The following is a 22,038-nucleotide window of genomic DNA, read 5'->3' on the forward strand; positions in this document are numbered from 1 at the left end:
TTGGAAGTCTGTCAATCATTATAGCCATTCTTACTGCTAGGTACTATAATGAGGCTTGTTTGTGAGATTTTGAGAGCAGAGCAAGGGATCCAAGAATAAATAAATCCTGCTAGAGCCCCAAACCACCTGTTCCTCAAAGTTTTCTAGGTCAGATACATATGAACGATAACTGCCAGATGCCTAGGCGAGCTGGGTACGGCCTAGACCAGGGCTGAAGAAAACATCCCTTATTCCCGAGATGAAACCAGTCAGTTGTGTGACAAGTAAAGTGGCCAGATTATACGGGAGCAGGTTCTGAGTGAGCGTTTGCTTCAACCTCATGGGCTTGTGAAGAAAGAAGATTCACAGAACCATGCACATCTCCCTTTAAGACACAGTGACCTTGCCTTTTGGAAAGCATGGTTCCTGGAGAATCCTGGAGAAGCTAGGGAGTGAGGCTGGGGTGGGGAAGGGGCCTTCTAGTCCCATCTGTACATTCCAGTCATATTTGAGCCATTGTGCAACACGTTATAATTTGTAACTTTATTTGCATTATCCTTTTGTCACCCTTTGTGTTATATTATTATTGTCATCATTTTACTGATGATGAAACTATGGGTCAGAGAGGATATACGACTTGTCCATAAATTATCCACTTTGTAGGTGGTCTTCCAAATGCAAAAGTCCTCTGTTACACCATGACTGCCCAATATTATAACAGAGATAGATTGCTTCTGTGAATTCAATTTTCTTTTCTTTTCAATAAAGTAACAGTGCAGTAGTTCATTTATAATTACTAAGGAGTAGCTTGGCATCCTATGTAAGAGAGCAGGTGGAAGTTTTGTAATTTTAAAAATATTTCCGTTACATATTCCTTGAGGATATTTAGTAGAAGATATGAAAACTATGTAAAATTATTATATATGGTTTCTAAAGCGTGTTGATTACTGTTTCTATAATTTGTGACCCCTCAAATTTCATTAACCATTCAAAGACTGCATTGAGCTTCAGTCATCCTGAGTCAGGCTTTGGGAACCTGTAATAAAACATTTCAGCATTCACATGTGACAAAGCCAAGCAAATAAAGAAATGTGCCATACCCATAGAGAATGGGGAATCATTGATTTATCAGTATGGCTTGTACAACTTTGGATGAAAATACTTTCAGAGATTGAATTAACCTCCAGAACACTTGCCTTGGGAGGATAGATAGATAGTACATTTTTGACATTCTTTATGGTCTGGTTTGAAATACCTCTTATTATTTAACTGCTTCATTTTGCTCCTTCAAATACATGTTCTGTCACTGGAAATATGTGGTATAATAAATGAAAAATGTACAATGTAAGAAATGAAAGGCTAAAAAAAGTATTCAGATTTTAATAATATAGGATTATTTTTCTTAAGTGCCTTTATTTTCCTAGGATAAGTGATTTTAGCATTGGAAGGACTAACTAAGGGAGGGATATTATGAAATTTTTATAGTTTATTTAAAAATTGCTTGTTTGTTTTTATCTTCTTTTCAGAATTTTAGCTGCATCAGACCTGTGTTGCACTTTTTCTTAGTTGGTGTTATTAAACCAATCCCTCAAAGAGCTTCTTTTTAAAATTTGAGTTGTAACTTACTTTTAAAACTTATTAGAGTTAATATTTGATAATTTTTATCCTAGTTGCTTGTTATATCATAAATTCTTATTTTGTTTTTCTGTTGACCAATTGTGAATATTATGTTTCAGTTTATTAAACCATAGACACCTGTCATTTAGTAGCAGTGTGAAATGGTTTTTCTTTCTTTCTTTTAAGACTACAAACATTTACTTAGTTTAATTGCCCTTATCTTGAATTTTAAAATGTTTCTGCTTTATTAGGTTTCTTTAATTAAAAATAAAAGTTAGTAAAAAACTGATTTAAAAAGTTCCCTTGTCTATAAAAATATTATGTACAATATTAAGCTAATTTTTTTGGGAGAGGAGTGGCTTTATATTCTTTAGCTGAATAATTCTAATTAATTGTAATGCCTTCAAGAGATTTTTATAAAACTCACATGAGCTGAAATTTCAGCTTTGACAATAACAGTGGCTTTTCAATGCCACCTTGCAGGTATGCTTTGAGGTTTCCTGTGTTAGTCTAGATATAAGATTATGGAATTAAGAGTCTGCCATTTTATTCTGAGATCCTTTTACTTATTTTATTATTTTAATGACAATTAAAATTTTCCTTTTTAAATTAAATATATTAAAAATGAAGGAGTCAGGTTTCTCAGTGCTTGGACAATCTTTGATCTGCCTTACCCACTTCCATTTCTTACTTTCTAGAATTTTAGTTGCTTAGGTTGGTGTTATAGAAGGTGGGCTTGAGTTACCCTGTAATTTCCAGTTGTAATGTGGTGCTGCTGTTGGATCCTGTGTGTCATTACTGGATCTCACTGACAAACTATGCCTTTTAGGTTGTAAATTTTATTGATTGATATTTTCAGGTGCAGATTTTCTGTGAAGATAATGAATCTGAACCTTCAGGGGCCCTCATTTGAGTGGATGTCTTTCGAGGCTCTGTTCGTAATCTTGTTTTATAATTTTGTATTCTTTTTAAGGAGGGCTTCACCAATCGTATAAGCTTCAGCCTCTACCACACTTTGGATCTACCTCTAGTCAATATGTGAACTCTTTGAAAACTGAAAGAAAAGCAATAACAAAGATGTACGTTTGATCTTTCAAAATCTTAGTTAAGGTGTTTAGTAATGCCACATTTTCTTTCCTGGTGGAAGAAATGGTCTGGACAATCATACCGATCAGCAGAACTGTGTATCTAAAACCAGATGTACAACTGATGATTTTGAAAGCATTGAGAATGAAGTTTTAGAGACATGTAGTTCTTGAGTGAGTTTTGTTATTTAGATGATCAGACTTTTGCCAAGGTTCTCTTAGAAAAGTAGAGAATGTCGAACATTAGAAAGTTTTTGTGGAATATGGACATTCACTCTTAAATCTATGTTTTGTGTGTTCCTCTAACCAGTGTAATAATGTACGATTCCTTCAAGATGCCAGCTTTACTTCCCTCCCATTAGCCACACCTGTACCTATCTTAAGAAGATTCCCTGAAATGATGAGAATGTCAATGCGTTATATGTATAACATGCAATCCTCACTTTTTTAATGATAGTATGGGAACATAACAAGGTCTATGCAAGCTGAAACCACATAATACTATCACAATACTCAATAAAAATTATGATTGTTTTAGCATCTTTAAAAATGTTTGTCAAAACACTAAAAACTCTCTTACTGTTGGTTATCAATGCAGGGAGATGATATAATAGTAAAACTCATATTTATTCAGTATACTGTGATTTTGAACGTTAGAAACATTGAGAATGGAGGAAGTGTTTTATTTCTTCTTCAAAAACTTATGAGTCATTTAAACAATACTTGCCTTTTCAGAATGTATCTTTCCGTATAAAGAGAGCATCTTTTCTATCTTCTCAAAAATTGTCACCCTCCTTTCTGAGTTAGAATTAATTTCAAATATTTTATTCTTGCAGTTTCACTATTGTTAACAATGTACTAGCGCTCCTTTAATAAGGAGTTTTTTTGTTTGTTTTTATTTTTTATTTTTATTTTTTGCAGTATTTACTTGGAATATTTTTCCAGTCATTTTATTTTTGTCCTCATCCAGCTGACATTCTATTTTTCACACATTTTTATTTAGTTTCTTTCACATTTTGTATTGTTTTTGGGTTCTTATTTTTGTTCTTTTTTTTTATTATTATACTTTAGGTTTTAGGGTACATGTGCACAATGTGCAGGTTTGTTATATATGTATCCATGTGCCATGTTGATTTCCTGCACCCATTAACTCGTCATTTAGCATTAGGTATATCTCCTAATGCTGTCCCTCCCGCCTCCCCCCACCCCACAACAGTCCCTGGAGTGTGATGTTCCCCTTCCTGTGTCCATGAGTTCTCATTGTTCAATTCCCACCTATGAATGAGAACATGCGGTGTTTGGTTTTTTGTCCTTGCGATAGTTTACTGAGAATGATGTTTTCCAGTTTCATCCATGTCCCTACAAAGGACATGAACTCATCATTTTTTATGGCTGCATAGTATTCCATGGTGTATATGTGCCACATTTTCTTAATCCAGTCTATCGTTGTTGGACATTTGGGTTGGTTCCAAGTCTTTGTTATTGTGAATAGTGCCGCAATAAACATATGTGTGTATGTGTCTTTATAGCAGCATGATTTATAGTCCTTTGGGTATATACCCAGTAATGGGATGGCTGGGTCAAATGGTATTTCTAGTTCTAGATCCCTGAGGAATCGCCACACTGACTTCCACAATGGTTGAACTAGTTTACAGTCCCACCAACAGTGTAAAAGTGTTCCTATTTCTCCGCATCCTCTCCAGCACCTGTGTTTCCTGATTTTTTAATGATGGCCATTCTAACTGGTGTGAGATGGTATCTCACTGTGGTTTTGATTTGCATTTCTCTGATGGCCAGTGATGATGAGCATTTCTTCATGTGTTTTTTTGCTGCATAAATGTCTTCTTTTGAGAAGTGTCTGTTCATGTCCTTTGCCCACTTTTTGATGGGGTTGTTTGTTTTTTTCTTGTAAATTTGTTTGAGTTCATTGTAGATTCTGGGTATTAGCCCTTTGTCAGATGAGTAGGTTGCAAAAATTTTCTCCCATTCTGTAGGTTGCCTGTTCACTCTGATGGTAGTTTCTTTTGCTGTGCAGAAGCTCTTTAGTTTAATGAGATCCCATTTGTCAATTTTGGCTTTTGTTGCCATTGCTTTTGGTGTTTTAGACATGAAGTCCTTGCCCATGCCTATGTCCTGAATGGTATTGCCTAGGTTTTCTTGTAGGATTTTAATGGTTTTAGGTCTAACATTTAGGTCTTTGACAAACCTGACAAAAACAAGAAATGGGGAAAGGATTCCCTATTTAATAAATGGTGCTGGGAAAACTGGCTAGCCATATGTAGAAAGCTGAAACTGGATCCCTTCCTTTGTTTGTTTTTAAACTGGTGTCACCTCTTCTGGGAAACCTTCATCCTTTTTGTCACAACCACTTTCCTCATTTATATTGATGAGTTCACCCTCACTAAGTCCTTTTGGTTGCATATTTAGAGTCTCCCAAATGGCAGGAGTATCATTTCCATGGTCACCTATTTCTCTTATAACTTCATTTATGTTCAATTTGAATTCCACTTCCAACATTATTATTTTTCATTTCTTTGGTGGACTTTAGTTTTTGTTGGCTGCTTATTGCTTTTGATTATCCATTTTTGTAAAATGTCATGTGGGTTTATCACTGAGAGAAAAGGAGGCAATATGACTACATGCTTTTCTGTCTGTGCGTGAACTGAATAACAACCATGCGTTTCCAATACTGACAGGTTTTGAAAGAAGTGATGTGGTCGGTGACTGGTTTTGAAGGTGCATCTGTTATTTTCCAGTGATTTGTAGACTGAAGATCAGGCAGCAAAGCTTGCACTTTGTGCAATTACCCACAGTTAACATACTGTGGAAACTGTAATTTGAACTGTGCTGTGGAACTGGTGTTATTTAACTAAACCACAGTGACTGAAATCTGTGCATACAGGAACTGTGTAAAGCAAGAACTGCCTCTCATGATTTGACTATTTTGTGTAGGAGCAACATTATATTTTGTAGCCACATTTGACTAATCAAAGACAACTATATGATTTTTGTAGCATTTGAAAGGCAACACAAAAGTGAAATCGGTTGTTTGTTTTTTTCCCCCCAGTTTTATGTATGGGGAATTGACTGACAAGAAGACCATTGAGAAAGTCAGGCAAACTTTTGACAACTACGAATCAAACTGCTTTGAAGTTCTTCTGTACAAGAAAAACAGTAGGTATCTCAATTATTAATAAGATGTGCCAACTCTTTATTAATATTATGTTTGGTAAGTCATAGTGGAGCTAAAATGTAGAGAGCATGTAAAACTTCTATTGCTTCTTTTCTTGGCAGGGGCAGAGGTTGCTGGTGAAATTAGATAATAAAATTAATAAATAATTCTACCTATGAAAAGCAACCTTTTGAGGAATGGAAGAAAAATGTGATGCATCTTAAATATGACTTTTGTATCAGGCAGCAAAATATTTTGTAATTAATACTTATAATAAAGATCCTATAATTATGTGACAACAACTAAAAATGACAGATACATGTATTAATTTCTTCTTATGGTTAAAGAAAACGGTAATGGCTAACACTGGATATGTGCAATTACCTTTCTGCACAAACATAGGCAATGTGAATATGTGGTAGCTACTTGAGGGGAATCTCTACCAATATGGCCTTTTGTCAGCCTCTGACTCTTTTGTGAGAAAGCCTAGTAGAAGTAGTCATTGTTCTCAGAACAGGTCATTCACATTTGGTAAATTTGTGTTGATTGTTGTGAATGTTCTCTGGGACGAGATTTGTATGTGGTAAGGTATGCATTATATAATGACATAGTATTTCATGATATAGACTTTCCATCAGAGTTTGGAGGGAAAAAACTAACACAACAAAAACCAGCGAGTATACTCAACAACTCAGTCCCCTTTCTAATTCACTTTATTTGCATGGTTACTTACATTTATCTTTTTGCTGTTTCCTCAAATTGTTCTTTGTTTCTTTTTTGAAATAAACAGTCACTTCATAAGATGAGTCAATTTATTTATTGTTAATAGCAAATGATAGCAAAGTCCACTATTATCTTTGATGGAAACTGATGGTTACTAAATTCTTCCCAAGTTTGGAAAACATTCTCACTTCAACAGGAAACATCTGTTCCATGTTCAGTGCCTGTTGGATCTTGTGGAGCATAATTTATCTTCTCCATTTACTTGAAACATTTTTTATCTGTGGAATATTTGGAATTAAAATTCGGTTTCTCATTTTATTGGTAGACTAACAAAGGAATAACAGTGTGAGGCATTGCCTCAAAGTAGTGCACTTGATAATGGAAACATTTGTTTTTAGTAATTTTACTTAAGGAATGGCTTATCTTATTTTTCATTTTACATCAAGGCCAAAGAGAATTTCAGTTTGAAGTCATAGCTAAATGTCAGCTAGCTTGTCACCTAGAAAACAATGCCTTCTGAATGGTCAGCTCTGTCCTCTGTAAGAAAAAAGGCAGGCTGTAGGTACTTTCTGGGTCTTTTTTGCCAAGTCTAAGTACATATTGATAATTTGTAGGAGACCTGTATATCAAAAAACCCTTCATTTTCGTATGGTTTGTTAACCCTTCAATAATTTAGATATGTACTCCAAGTTTAGCAATAATGTAAGAATATTCTATATAACTAAGGTCGTTCACTCTCTGACATTTAAGCAAAATAAACAAACATTTGCCTGACTTTAAAGCCCCAAAGACAAGTCCTTAGTTCCTGAGTTTCTCAAAAAATATCTTAGTGAAGCCTAGGTGACATAGTAAGACCCTGCCTCTACGAAAAAAAAAAAAAAATAGCTGGGCATGGAGGTACATGCCTGTAGTCCCAGCTACTCAGGAGGCTGAGGCAGGTGGATCGCTTGGGCCCAGGAGTTCGAGGCTGCAGTGAGCTATGATCATGCTACTGTATTCCAGCCTGGGTGACAGAGCAAGACCCTGTAATGACAACCACCACAACAAAATATCTTAGTGAAATTTCTGTTTATTTACTTTAAATCATGTTAGTAATTACTTGAAGTTTACATTTCCAGAAGTCCTTCCAAGGTAGTTTAGATATTTTGCCTTATGTTAATGGATTGAAATTATTATCTGACCATTGTTCAGGCCTATCTGGTTCTTTCCAGATGACTCTCTATGCAGATAAGTGCCTGCTTATAGCCAATAGGAGATATACCCCATAGCATTGAAAGTTAAAACTCGTGCCTCCTTTCTGTGCACTATCTGCATTGGGTTTTGTTTTTGTTTTCCTCTTTAGTGAAGGATAGGTGTTATCCATGTATTATAATGGAGTTTTGCTATTTAAATGCAGCTTTTAAAAAGTCTTGTAAATAGCTGAAAGGTTTTTAACATCAACTGAGAAAAGTATATTTTTGTGATTTAAAAAAAAATGTTAGGTAGAAAAATTCACGTCTGTAGAAAACTGTTTTGGGAATGCCTATGTGCCAAGTTCTCCCAATACTTCCTTTAAGCAATTAGGTTAAACACCATTTTGCAAATGGGGGAATTGCGGCATCTGATTGAATATGCATCACCACTGAAATTTTAGTGTGCAGTCTCTGTTCTGTAGGTCCAGTGCTCTGATTAATAGGGGGCTGTTTCTACTGTGGGGAAAGAAATGGTAGCTCTGAGCTTAAAATAGCTCTTTCTGGCCAGGCACGGTGGCTCACGCCTGTGATCCCAGCACTTTGGGAGGCCGAGGCAGGCAGATCACGAGGTCAGGAGATTGAGACCATCCTGGCTAACACGGTGAAACCCCGTCTCTACTAAAAATAGAAAAAATTAGCCGGGCGTGGTGGTGGGTGCCTGTAGTCCCAGCTACTCGGGAGGCTGAGGCAGGAGAATGGTGTGAACCCGGGAGGCGGAGCTTGCAGTGAGCCCAGATTGCGCCACTGCAGTCGGGCCTGGAGGAAAGAGTGAGACTCCATCTCAAAAAAAAAAAAAAAAAAAAAAAAATATGTATATATATATATATATATATATATATATGTGTGTACTCAAAGGCAGAACTGACAGCCGAGGCTCCTCCAAGTCATCAGTATCAATGCTGGAACACTGCACCGAGATTCAGCGGCAGCAGGTTCCTCTGCTTAACCCTCCCAGACTCCCCAGCCCCCTGAACCCCAAATCCAGAATATGAAGAATCTGTCACCAGATACTTGGCAGATACTCAGGCTACTTGGGAAAAAATGACCCTGTGGCTTGGAAAGTTGAAAAACAACTACTTTCATATCTAAAGCAGTTTTAAAGAGAGCCCAGACTCTGTGCCAGAATTTGAAAAGTTGTGGTTTTCACAGGAAGGCATGAAATCTAACATCATCTCTTTCTGTTCGCATTTCTAACAGACCTTGGAAAATTACTTTTTTTAGTGCCCCTTTTTCTTTGTTTATGACCCTTCTGCCTTAAGCTCACTGTGTTGGAATGGCCACAGGCCATGTATCCACTAACGTCTGAGTCTGGTGATTTGTAAAACCGTGCACATCACTCACAGTTCCTGGACACGCTGTGTAAAATATGAAAACAGAAAAAAATGAACAAGCCTCTCGGGGAGATGATGTGATTATTTCTGAGGTCCCTGTCTCATTCTACTATCATTTTGGAAAGGGCCACGTCCTTCCATAGGCCCCCTGGGGTTGCAGAAAACCTGATTGTCACAGCTGAATAGTCCCATAGAAATCTCCTTTCTCTAATTCTCTGACTTCTTGAGCTTGGTAGTTATCTCATCCTGTCCAAATGAAAAATTCCCCTTTGTGGTGACATTAGGTGACTTTTTTATTTTTTATTTTTTTAGGCCATGGGAATAGAAGTGCTTCTTATTCAGTTCTCAATGGAAGCTAGTAAAAGGCTAGGGTCTTACCTGCAGACTATTAATAGCTGCACGTTTCACTCCCCAGATCCTAAACCTTACAAAAACCTTTATGTCTTAAAATAGAATATTTGGAGGGGCTTTACTGCACTGTGGCTTGAAGAGAATATGATGAGAAAAGTGTCTCTTTGATTGTAATGTAAATGTGTCTCTTTGATTGTAATGGAACCTTCCTTCAGTGTTTTATCACCTAACAGATAATTACACCTTTGAAGGCATTTCTTGTGCCTTCACATATTTCTATTTGTTATATACCAGTTCCTGACTTGTCCAAATAGTAAGCCTTGAATACTTTGATACCCTCTGTCCTGGAGGGCAGAGTCTGCAGTAGCCATCCTTTGAAGAACGTGGTGATAGAGTCCAGCTTCATGCTCTTTGAGTGAGGGAGGTAGGAAGCAGTGGCTCAAAAAGATGCCTGGGGACCTCAAAGGCTGGGGACATGTCTTTTTTTCCTTCAGCCTGCCTTAACAGTTTCAGGTAGAGCTCTGTGTACATCAGGCATCAAGTGTTGCTGACATCCTCTCTCTCTGATGTGGGGATGCAGTCAAAGCCACGGAGCTATCATGTAAGTCTATCTGACTGATGAGAGAGCCTTGGAATAGAAACAGTATTTTAGATGTTCCTCCAAGAGGAATGCTTATTAGAAGATCAGGAATGGCTGTTGCAGTTAATTGGAAACACTTGTCAAAGTGACATGACGAGAGAAGCAGGTAGGAGTGATAACAATTGGTAAGACTCTCAGAAGAAAGTTGGTGAGAGCAATAGTGGTTGAGGGACCCAGACCTACAGGTATTGCTGGGATTGCTTAAGTAGCAAGACTGCCTTTGTGTTCCTGCATTGTGTAATGACAGCCTGTGCTTTACTTTAGAATTTTGATATTTTGGCTTGAATACTGTGTTTATTAAATTTGAACAACTGGTAGTTGATACAAAATTAAAGGTTTATGGATCGTTTGTAGTAATTAATATACTGCTGTTTTGGTGTTGATTCCTTGCATAGCTGTTGGCAGCTGAAGGAAGAAGGAAGCCAGGAGACCAAACCACTGCTGTGGCTGTGCCACACTCTAATGTCCTTTCCCCCACTTCTTTCTGTTACAGGAACCCCTGTTTGGTTTTATATGCAAATTGCACCAATAAGAAATGAACATGAAAAGGTGGTCTTGTTCCTGTGTACTTTCAAGGATATTACGTTGTTCAAACAGCCAATAGAGGATGATTCAACAAAAGGTAATTTTCAAAAGAATTACTACACTGAAAAATTAGGCTGTTGCTAAAAGATCTTCTTCTTATTTTACCTCCGCTGGTTGAACTGGAAAACAAAATTCTGCTATGTGGCCTTTCTTTTGCTTCATTCTTGGAATCTGTTTTATTCAATCATATTGTTGGAATAGAAATAGCATGGCTATCCAAAGTTGAAATATAGATTGGTTAACTTATAGCATGAGTAAGAAATTTTATAGAGCATTTTTTTTGTTTTGTTTTTAGTCAAGGTCTCACTCTGTTGCTCGGGCTGGAGTGTAGTGGTGTCATCTCAGCTCACGGTAATTTCCATCTGCCAGTCTCAAGTGATCCCCCTACCTCAGCCTCCTGAGTAGCTGGGACTATAGGTGTGCACCACCATACCTGGCTAATTTTTCTATTTTTTGTAGAGTCAGGGTTTCGCCATGTTGCCCAGGCTGGTTTCAAACACTTGGGCTCAACTTATCTGCCCACCTTGGCCTCCCAAAGTGCTGGGATTATAGGCATGGGCCATGTGCCTGGCTGCGCATTGTTAATTTTGAATCAATATGATTGGAATTTCAACACCTCATACCATGGTGAGCTTTAGAGCCAAAACGTAACAATTGGTGGAATGGTTTGGGTGAAATCTAACTAGAGCTCAGTTGGTTAGCTGATTGAATTTTGTTGAATTAAAATTGTAATAGTTGACTTTTTCAAGTTACTTTTCAATTTTTATTTATTTTGTTGTGTAGTCCCTAGAGTAGATGTTGCTAGATTATGGAAAGAATAATTTTGTCACCAGGAGAGTGGCTGGCTGGCAAAATGCAAACCTTCTGACTGTAGTCTTATTGACTATAATAGTCAAAGAGACTGCTATAGAAACCACTAGTCAGTGGCATTTGCTTTTACCTCCTTTTCTATGTAATTTATTCCCAATTTATTCTCTCCAATTATGTTTAAATTAGAAACTGGTGTCATATAAATGAAGAATTTCAAATAACCTTAGAAGTAGTTTTTATGAAATGTTATTTTTAATAATCTCTTAGGAAACTAAAAATAAAATGTCTTCCTCTTTGCATTTGGCAAACATCGCCTTTCCTTACTTCTTTTTAAAAAACTGGCATAGAAACTTTAATCTTTCCAACTGTAATCATAATTATAGAAAAAATCACGGTAAGTTTATTCCTTGCATAGGAACTCACATATATAATATTGTTTCTGCACAGTTTCTGGTTAACATCAAATTGCGAGAGGATAATTTTTACAGTGTGCAAACCATTCAAAGTATGACAGAGAACAATTTATTTGTACTTTGAAGATTGAATGAAGTATTCAGTTTGGACCCATACTCCCTGTTCTATGCCTCTACACATAGACTCAGTGCCTGGGAAATTTAAGATAACTGCAAATACTACTTTTAAACTGAACAGTCTTCTAATAATATTTAGGTTTAATGCTCATTTGTTTGTTTTAAAATTCATGGTGCTCCATCTAACAGCCAGAGAATACATATTCTTCACCTCACATGGAGTGGAGCATTCACCAGAGAGATCACACTCTGGGCCGTAAAACCTACCTTAATAAATTTTAAAAAATATAAACCTTAAAAAGTATGTTCTCAGACCAAAGTGGAATTAAACTAGAAATGAGTAACAGAAAGATATCTGGAAGATCCCGAAATATTTGGAAATTAAACATGTTTCTAAATAAATCAAAGAAGCAGCCTTAAGATAAGTTAGAAAAATATTTTTAACTAAAGAAAAATGAAAATACAGTTTATCAAATTTGTGAGATGCAGCAAAAGCAGTGCTTAAGGAAAATATGTAACATTAAATGCATATATTAGAAAAGAAGAAAGACATAAAATCAATAACCTAAGATTCTACCTTAGAAAACTAGATAAAGAAAAACAATTTAAACCAAAGCAAACTGAAGACAAGAAATAATAAACCTTGCAGCAGAAATCAATGAGCTAGGCAATAGGACAACATTAGAGAAAATCACAAAAACCCAAAGCTGGTTCTTTGAACAGGTCATTAAAGTTAGTAAACCTCTAGCCAGGCTAACTGAGAAAAAAGGGTAAAGACACAAATTACCAATATCAGAAATTAAAGACATGGACATTCAAGCAGAGTAAAGGGCTACTGCGAACAACTCTATAGCTACCATTGATAAATTGGATGAAACAGACCAGTTCCTTGAAACATGCAAACTACCAAAACTTACAGAAGGAAAAATAGATAAACTTCATTTGTGCTTTATTTATTTAAAAAATTAACAATAATTAATAATCTTCCAAAACCAAGAAAAGAACAGGTGCAGATGGTTTCATTGGTAAGCTCTACCATACATTTAGGGAAGAAATAATAGCAGTTCTTCCAGTCTTTTCCAGATAATAGAAGCAGCGGGAGCTCTCTTAACTTATTCTGAGGCAAGCACTACCCATATAGCAAAACCAGAAAAAGAGGCCGGGCGCGGTGGCTCATGCTTGTAATCCCAGCACTTTGGGAGGCCGAGGCGGGCGGATCACGAGGTCAGGAGATCGAGACCACGGTGAAACCCCGTCTCTACTAAAAAAAACACAAAAAATTAGCCAGGCGTGGTGGCGGGCGCCTGTAGTCCCAGCTACTCGGAGAGGCTGAGGCAGGAGAATGGCGTGAACCCGGGAGGCGGGGCTTGCAGTGAGCCGAGATCGCGCTACTGCACTCCAGCCTGGGCGACAGAGCAAGACTCCGTCTCATAAAAAAACAAAACAAACAAACAAAAAAAACCAGAAAAAGACATTACAAGAAAGGAAAACTACAGACATATATATGTACATATTTTATTATTTATTATTTTTTATTTTTTTTGAGACAGAGTCTCACTCTGTCCCCCAGGCTGGAGTGCAGTGGTGCCATCTCGGCTCATTGCAAGCTCCGCCTTCTGGGTTCATGCCATTCTCCTGCCTCAGCCTCCGGAGTAGCTGGGACTACAGGTGCCCGCCACCATGCCCGGCTAATTTTTTTTTGTATTTTTAGTAGAGACGGGGTTTCACTGTGTTAGCCAGGATGGTCTTGATCTCCTGACCTCGTGATCCACCCACCTCGGCCTCCCAAACCAATGTTTTTCATGAATATAGATTCAAAATCCTCTACAAAAATTGAATCCAACAATATCTAAAAAGAATTATGACAACCAAGTGGAGTTTATCCCACTTATGCAAGGCTGGTTTAACATGCAAAAACCAATTGCTGTAATCTACCATATAAAAATGTAATTCACAAAATAATGAAGAAAAGTCATGGTTATGCCAGTCAGCACAGAGAAAGCACTTGATAAAATCCAGCACTTGTTCATGATAAAAACTCTCAGTAAAGTTTGAATAGAAAGGAACTTCTCTAGTTGGATAAGGAACATCTATAAAAAGCCTATAATATGCTAACTATTTTTTCTTGTACCCATTAACCATCTCCCCATCCTACTCCCCAACTACCCTTCCCAGCCTCTTGTAACCATCCTTCTACTCTTTATGTCCTTGATGTCAATTGTTTTCATTTTTACATAACTAAAAGAGTTTAATTGGATTGTTTGTAACACAAAGGATAAATGCTTGAGAGGATGTATACCTCATTCTCCATGATGTGACCATTATGCATTGCATGCCTGTATCAAAACATCTCATATACCTATAAATATATACAGCTACTATGTACCCCAAAAAATTAAAAATAAAAAAATTCTACAGCTAACAATGGTCTATATCTTAAAGTTATATATTTTTAAACAAAAGAGAAATGATTGGCATCTGATTTGTGACCTAACATATTCATACATGAATGATAATCAGACTGAGTAAAAAGCTTTGATCATAGTCTTTTCCTCTCAAAAAATATGTATTTGTATTTGCACTAGATAATTATTGTTTTCTCTCATTTACTTTAAGTGATTTCATGGCACAGATGAAGTTGGCCAAAGAAAGTACAGTACTTTCGCAAAAGTTTTGACCGGCTGAACCTAAGTGGTGGTGTCAGTAACTACATATCTATTTATGGAAACTCAGAGTTGGCAACATTTTGCAGTGAAGTTGGGGAAAGGGTGCTGATATTGAAGTGTTGGCTTTTCTTTCTGAAATTAATGCTTCTCCATTTATCTGCATCCCCACATCAGAATCACAGAATTCTTTGTAAGGCTCAGTCTCTTTGAAATGAATAATTCATTTTTATACAAAATGATATTTGAAAAAGCTCCAGACAACTCAGACCACTTGATTTTTTAACTATGAGTTTGATAGACATGTAAATTAGAATTTATAGGGAAAATCAGACCCCATTGTGAAAAGCATTAGAGAAAAAGATCTCTTTCCAGTGCCAGAATCTGTAGATTAGCTTATTTTAAATAGACTTTTGAGACTTCTCTGTATCTTCCAAACACATAGCAGATTACCGAAAAAGTATTGTAAAATGTAACTATGAATGGTGTGTATGAGCTACTTTCTATTATTCATGTGAACTGTACATTTAAGATGAAAAATTCAATAGAAATAAAATATTTATGCCATTAAGTCATCATCCTATATCTTGAAGCTAGCAGTGTAGGAAAGTATGTTTTAAAATATTGGCATAAGCACCTATCTTTCAACTTTTTAAATCAAGTAAAGGAACCATGGAACTTTTGGGAAATAATGGATGAGATGACATGATAACACCATGATATCAAAATAATTTGGGTGTAGATCATTGAACTTGAATAGAGTAGACTTGCTGTTGATTCAGTTTTGGACACCAGAGTTACTTAACCTGAGCCTGTTCAGGACTCTTATAGGAACATTTTATCCTCCTTGTCTTACATTTATCTATTTTTTTTCCCAACCAAAAATTGGGAATATGGTGCAGGCATGATTCTAGGTTCTGGAGATACAAAGTCTCTTCTGTTACATTCTAGTGGGGGAGGCAAACAAGTAAATATATAGTGGAAGCTTTCTTTTGATTGTTCCCGTTGTCTCAGTAAAAACAGGAATCCCAGTTATCAACTGAGAGTAGAGATGGCAAAGGGTGTGAGAAGAGTGGAGTGTGTCTGAACTGGTTATCTAAGAGAGTGGAATAGTGAGTGGACAAGAGAAACAGCAGGATTTCTGAGCTGCACAAAGGTCCATTTCAGGCTAGTAGTCATAAATTTCACTAGTTATCTATGAGCATAATACTGTGTTTTAATCCACTCATATTTAGTCAAAGAGGTATAGATGCAGAAGTAAGTGAAAAGTTATGTTTATCCAATGTTGAAATTTGGTCAAATGAATAAGAGAAGACTCAGGGACTTCAAAGATCTGGGAGTTGAGGATGTTTACAAGGGTGTTTGCAAAGTTTTGAAGAAATACTTCATTGATAAAAATTCTGCCAGCATACAAGAAATAGTGTTTTAGCATTCAGAACAGACAAGTGAATCTACACACTGGCAAAATTAGAATGTAATCCCAGAGCAAGGACTTTTTACCTTCTTAACATGAAAATGGGCCAGGTGATTGGAGCAAGGGTCCAAGTCCTCTGAGGATTTGCCAAAGTGACCGGAATTAACATTAATCTCCTACTTGTATCAATATTTTTACCAAGAAACTTAGACATATGATTGAAAGACTTAAATAAATGGACTCATTCTGAATTTTATTTCTGAATCATATCTGGGACAATAACTACAACATGTGATGGCAGCCAACTAATTTGAACGTATCTCTTCCTTGTAATCGATCTATGATTACCAAACTTTTATTCTCAATTGATATTTGGTCTTTAAACTGACTGGCACTGGGTAATGTCAACAATACCTTTGAATTATACCATGATGGATGGTTGCAAAACCCATCAAAAGGGAAGGAAGCCAGTGTTGATGGAGTGGTTAATATATGCCAAGAACTTTGTATTCATTATTGGTCATTTCTATAATTCTGAAAATTAGTATTGTTGTCTCCATTTTACTGTTGAAGAGTCTGGCGCTCAGCGTCTGACTGATTTCAAATCCCATGTTCTCTCTATTGCACCCGTGCTGCCCCGTGCTTCTCAGTGGAGACTTATTGTTGAGGTTTAATTACCTCAATCCCCTGCTTTCTTTTTTCCCCATGAAAACAAAGCACAGGTTGAGAATACTTTCATTCGGACAGAATTATGCTGCTTTGAACCAAATAAACTAACTGATAATAATTTAAGGGGGCAAAGTGTTCCTGTTATTTTTTGTTCCTGATATTGAGGTCTTGATATTGTTGTTTAGGTAATCAGTCAGTGGTACCTGATACATTGTAATAATACAAAGAGGAAAATTACAGCCAAGAAATCCATTCTGTTGATTATCGTATGTGTTCTAAAAGAGATGGCCTAAATCTCTGCCCATTTATACTGTACAGTATTTTCAAACAGACTCCAAAACTGCCAAGATAATTACAGTGTGAAATATCTTGTGCCAAATAGTTATGGCATCTTCTTGCCAATAATTGAGACAAAAAAAATCCCATAGAATAAAAAATAACAGCCAAAATAGCAAGCTTCTTCTTGTGGAAGCCAATGGTTTTCTTTAGAGAGGAAACAACAGATGAAATATGAGTAATTATACTATGTAGTCTCTTTGGCCAAGAGTATAATTGTTTACCTAAGCTTTTTTCTTATAGATTAGAATCTTGTGTTGCAGTGTAGTAGATTGATTTAACTGCCTCTGTGACTTCTTTTTATTTTTAAGATTAGGCAGTCCATGACAAAGAGGTTAATTGCAACTCAATAGAGCTAAACTAATGTTTTATTAAGAAGGAGTTGGCATCCTGAGCTTTTAGGAGAACAAATGTTCTCATAATGCCATGAACAACTTACAGAACAAGTATTAGGCTCTTCATATTCAGCTGTCTGTTTGCATTACCCTCTATCGACCACATCTAAGTAACATCAGCAAACTTTGCTGAATAATCAGTCACACCAGTTAGATCTCTGTAAAGGTGAGATCAGTAAATGTATCACTGGGAAAAGTTAGAACTGCTGATATGTCTTTTTTCTCTGACCTAGACAGTATGGCAGCTCAACTTTTTCAAAGTTTATACAGTACAAGTTGGTGAGACATCAAATGAACTAATATAGCTAATAATAGGTAATTCTAGTTGTGTTCAAGAACACAAAGGGATTGGTATAAGACATTGTTAGTGATAGCAAAAATTTAGAATCTACTTCAATGTACATGATTGAAACATATGTGTGATCAGGAAGGAGCAAATGATCAATTCTCTGAGGTGATAGAGGTGCAGGTAAGAACCAGGTGCCATAGTGGTTTAGTCTGGAGGTGGATGGGAGAGAAGGGCAACTGAAGGCTGTCACGTTTCTATGACCATTTTGCCCAAAGCAGTCTACAGACTCAATGCCATTCTTATCAAAATACCAATGTCATTTTTTACAGAATTAGAAAAACAATTCTAAAATTCATATGGAACTAAAAAAGACCCCAAATAGCCAAAGTAGTCTTAAGCAAAAAGAATAAAGCTGAAGACATCACATTACCTGACTTCAAGTTATATTACAAAGCTATATTAACCCAAACAGCACAGTACTGGTATAAGAAATAGACATATTGATTAATGGAACAGAATAGATAATCCAGAAATAAAGCCACGTATTTACAGCCAACTGATCTTTGAAAAAGCCAGTAAGAACATATATTGGGGAAAGGAGACCTTTTTCAAAAATTGATGCTGGGATAATTGGATTGCCATATGCAGAAGAACGAAACAGGACCCCCTATCTCTTGTCATATACAAAAATCAACTCAAGATGGATTAGCTTAAACATAAGACTTGAAGCTATAAAAATACTAGGAGAAAATCTAGGAAAAACTCTTTTGGACATTGGTCTAGGCAAAGAATTCATGACAAAGACCTCAAAAGCTGAGGCAACAAAAATAAAAACAGACAAGTGGAACTTAGTTAAACTAAAAGCTTCTATACAGCAAAAGAAAGAACCAACAGAGTGAACAGATGACCTGAAGAATGGAAGAAAGTATTTGCAAACTATTTATTCAACAGAGGACTAATATCTAGAATTTATAAGGCACCCAATTCAACAACAACAAAATAACTCCATTAAAAAGTGGGCAAAGGACATGAATAGATATTTTTCAGAAGAATACATACAAATGGCCAACAGTATATGAAAAATACTTGACATCACTAATCATCAGAGAAATGCAAATTAAAACTACAATGAGATATCATCTCACAACAATCAGAATGGCCATTAAAAAGACAAAAAATAACAGATGTTGGTAAGGATGTGGAGAAAAGGGAACTCTTGTACACTGTTGGTGGGAATGTAGGTTAGTACAACCTCAATGAAAAACAATATGGAGATTGTTCTAAAAATAGAACTACCATTTGATCTGGCAATCCTGCTACTGGATATGTACCAAAAGAAAATAAATCTTTACACCAAAAAGATACCTGCACTCGTATGTTTATTGCAGCACTATTCACAATTGCAAAGAGAGAATCAATCTAATTGTCCATCAGTGGATGTCTGGATAAAGAACATGTGGCATATATACACAATGGGATGCTACTCAGCCATAAGAAAGAATGAAATCATGTCTTTTGCAGCAACATGGATGGAATTGGAATCCATTATCTTAAGTGAACCAACCCAGACACAGAAAGACGAATATCAAATATTCTCACTCATAAGTGGGTGTTAAAAAAAATGTGTACACATGGATGTAGAGAGTGGAATGATAGACATTGGAGACATGGGAGGGTGAAGGCATGGGAGAGAGTGGATGATGAGAAATTCTTAATGAGTACAATACATGTTATTCAGGCCACAGTTACCCTAAAAGCCCTGACCATTATACAACTGATACATGTAAAGAAATTGCATTTGTACCTCATAAATTTATATAAATTAAAAAGAAGACTATTATGTTTCTTATGGCTCCAATAACGTTTTTGGCAGGGGTTTGTGCTGACAGTAAGGAGAGAAGGACAGCATAGGTATTGTGAGAAAAATGCCAACTCTTTCGAACTGGAACTGCAAGAAGGCCCTGATCAGAGACAAATAAAAAGATTACCGAGTAGCTCAGAAAGCTCATCTTTGAATGCTCCCATTGATTTTAATGTGGACCAAAACATTCCTTTGCTTTGCATTGATTCTCCATGTTCTAGGGCATTTTGATAGCAAAACTCATAAATGATTACTCAATTTTACAACTGCCTTTGGCTTTGATTTATCTAGGAAGAAAGAATCCTTTCCAAGTCTTTTCTCCTAAATTTCTCTCTTCTGGTACGTCTGAATCAGTTCAACATTTGCCACTACTTTTTTTTTTTTCTTTTTTTCTGCCAGCAGTTCCCCAGTTCTCTTTCTGAAAGCAGATTATAATCCTTAACACTTCCAGAATTCCTTCTCTAACCTTCCCTACCATGCCTTTCCTACCTTCTTCAACCAAAAGACTTCTTTCATATAAGCTATGCTAATACCTAAGAACTCAATGTATTTTCTTCTTTAAATTTTAAATATTTACATATAATACAGATGCTATACTCCTATTTAACTTATTTCCTCGTTAATCATCATTAATTCATTCACTAAACAAAACTATTCAGTAAAACATTCCACAAAAACAGATCTAGTGCCCACTATGTGTTAGTCAACCAAGGTAATATGGTCTGGCTCCGTGTCCCCACCCAAATCTCATCTTGAATTGTAATATGAATTGTAATCCCCACACTGGGGGAGGGACCTCATGGGAGGTGATTAGATCATGGGGGTGGTCCCCCCATGCTGTTCTCATTATAGTGAGTAAATTCTCTGAGATGTGATGGTTTTATAAGGGGATTTTCCCCGCTTGGCTCGGCACTTCTCCTTCCTGCCGCCATGTGAGAAGGATGTGTTTGCTTACCCTTCTGCCATGATTGTATGTTTCCCAAGTCCTCTCCAGCCATGTGGAACTGTGAGTCAATTAAGCCTCTTTCCTTCATATGTTACCCAGTCTCAGGCAGTTCTTTATAGCAGCATGAGAACGGACTAATACTCAAGGATAGAAAATATAAGATCTGGCACCTAAAAGTCACATGATGCAGTCACTTCCCTTTTCTTCTATGTTCAAGGGTAGTCTTACTCAGAATATGCTGATTTAAAACATTTTTAGAATGATGGGTTAATATTACCTTTCTCTTTCATTTTCTTTCTGTTTTTTAAATCAATGATAGTCCTATTTTTATTCATGGAGAAAAATGCATGTGTTTTATTTTTAACTGTTTAAAAATGATTTTTTTTCTTCAAGAAAGTAAAATAAGGTAAAGAAAAGAGATGAAATATTCCTTGATCACACTGACTTCATGTGTAAAATAAGGTACACACATACGCAGACATTTGAACAAGTTTTTTTTCTATTAGGAACAACTGCTTCCTCAAGAAACCCAGTTGTAGTCTGTGCTCATGATGCTTCAAATGGAAAATCAGAGGATGACAATAAGCTTTCATTGTCATATTTCTCCTTCCTCACATTTATTTTCATGTATGATACTGTGAAATTGGAGAAAACATGCCATTTGATGATTTGTATTCATTTATGGATCATTTAATTTATTCCTAAATGTCTCCTTTTTTTTTCCAAAATATTTTCTGGATAAACCTTTTTTTTCACATAGGGAACGAAAGTGGGCTTTTCTTTTAATCCAACTGAGTTATACCAAGCGCTGTAATTTTACCTGTTTTAGAAATCTGAGCCTTCAGTAAGTAAAAGATTGACTTGGAATTTTCTAGAAATAGTCAAGGCAATTATAACATTCTATTGATGTAAGGTGCACAGATTATCACCAGGTAAAATTATAATATATCTATGACTAATATAGTTACTGTCATCCAAAGACACCCTCACCACTTTTACCAAACAAAGCAAAACCAAACCAAAAACCAATGATAATAAAACAAAATGAGATTTATTTTATCTGATTTTTAAAGTTACAAATATAATTGATTTATTTTATGGTGTATTTTATGCCAGGCCCTGTTTCAAGTGCTAAGAATGGAGGGATAAACAAGAGTTTAGCAAGAGTGACTATTATATCAATCAACAATTGCATCAATGTTGTTAGTGCCAGGTGAGGTATGCATCCCATGATGTGCGTGTACAGAGGAGGGCACCTCTCACTTGTGGGTGGATCAAAGAAGCATCAAGGTAATGCTTTAACTGAGTCTGCAGTTACCAGTAAGTGTTAGCCAGACAGATGGGGGAGGGAAAAGACATTCCAGGAAGGCAGAATGATTGTAACATGTGAAAATATGGAAACACAGAACA

At 36.3% G+C, this 22,038-nt stretch overlaps 1 protein-coding gene across 1 annotated transcript in view; it reads left to right on the forward strand.

Annotated features, from left to right (window-relative positions):
• The window catches only part of KCNH5 (potassium voltage-gated channel subfamily H member 5), a 344,681-nt gene that overhangs the window by 36,165 nt on the left and 286,478 nt on the right, over window positions 1-22,038 (forward strand). Inside the window, exons 3-4 of the mRNA XM_055289151.2 lie at window positions 5,749-5,855; window positions 10,624-10,752. Of these exons, the coding sequence (XP_055145126.1) occupies window positions 5,749-5,855; window positions 10,624-10,752 (236 nt within the window). The remainder of the gene's footprint in view (window positions 1-5,748; window positions 5,856-10,623; window positions 10,753-22,038) is intronic.

The sequence above is a fragment of the Symphalangus syndactylus genome, chromosome 8 (genome assembly GCF_028878055.3).
Source record: "Symphalangus syndactylus isolate Jambi chromosome 8, NHGRI_mSymSyn1-v2.1_pri, whole genome shotgun sequence".
Lineage (NCBI taxonomy): Eukaryota > Metazoa > Chordata > Mammalia > Primates > Hylobatidae > Symphalangus > Symphalangus syndactylus.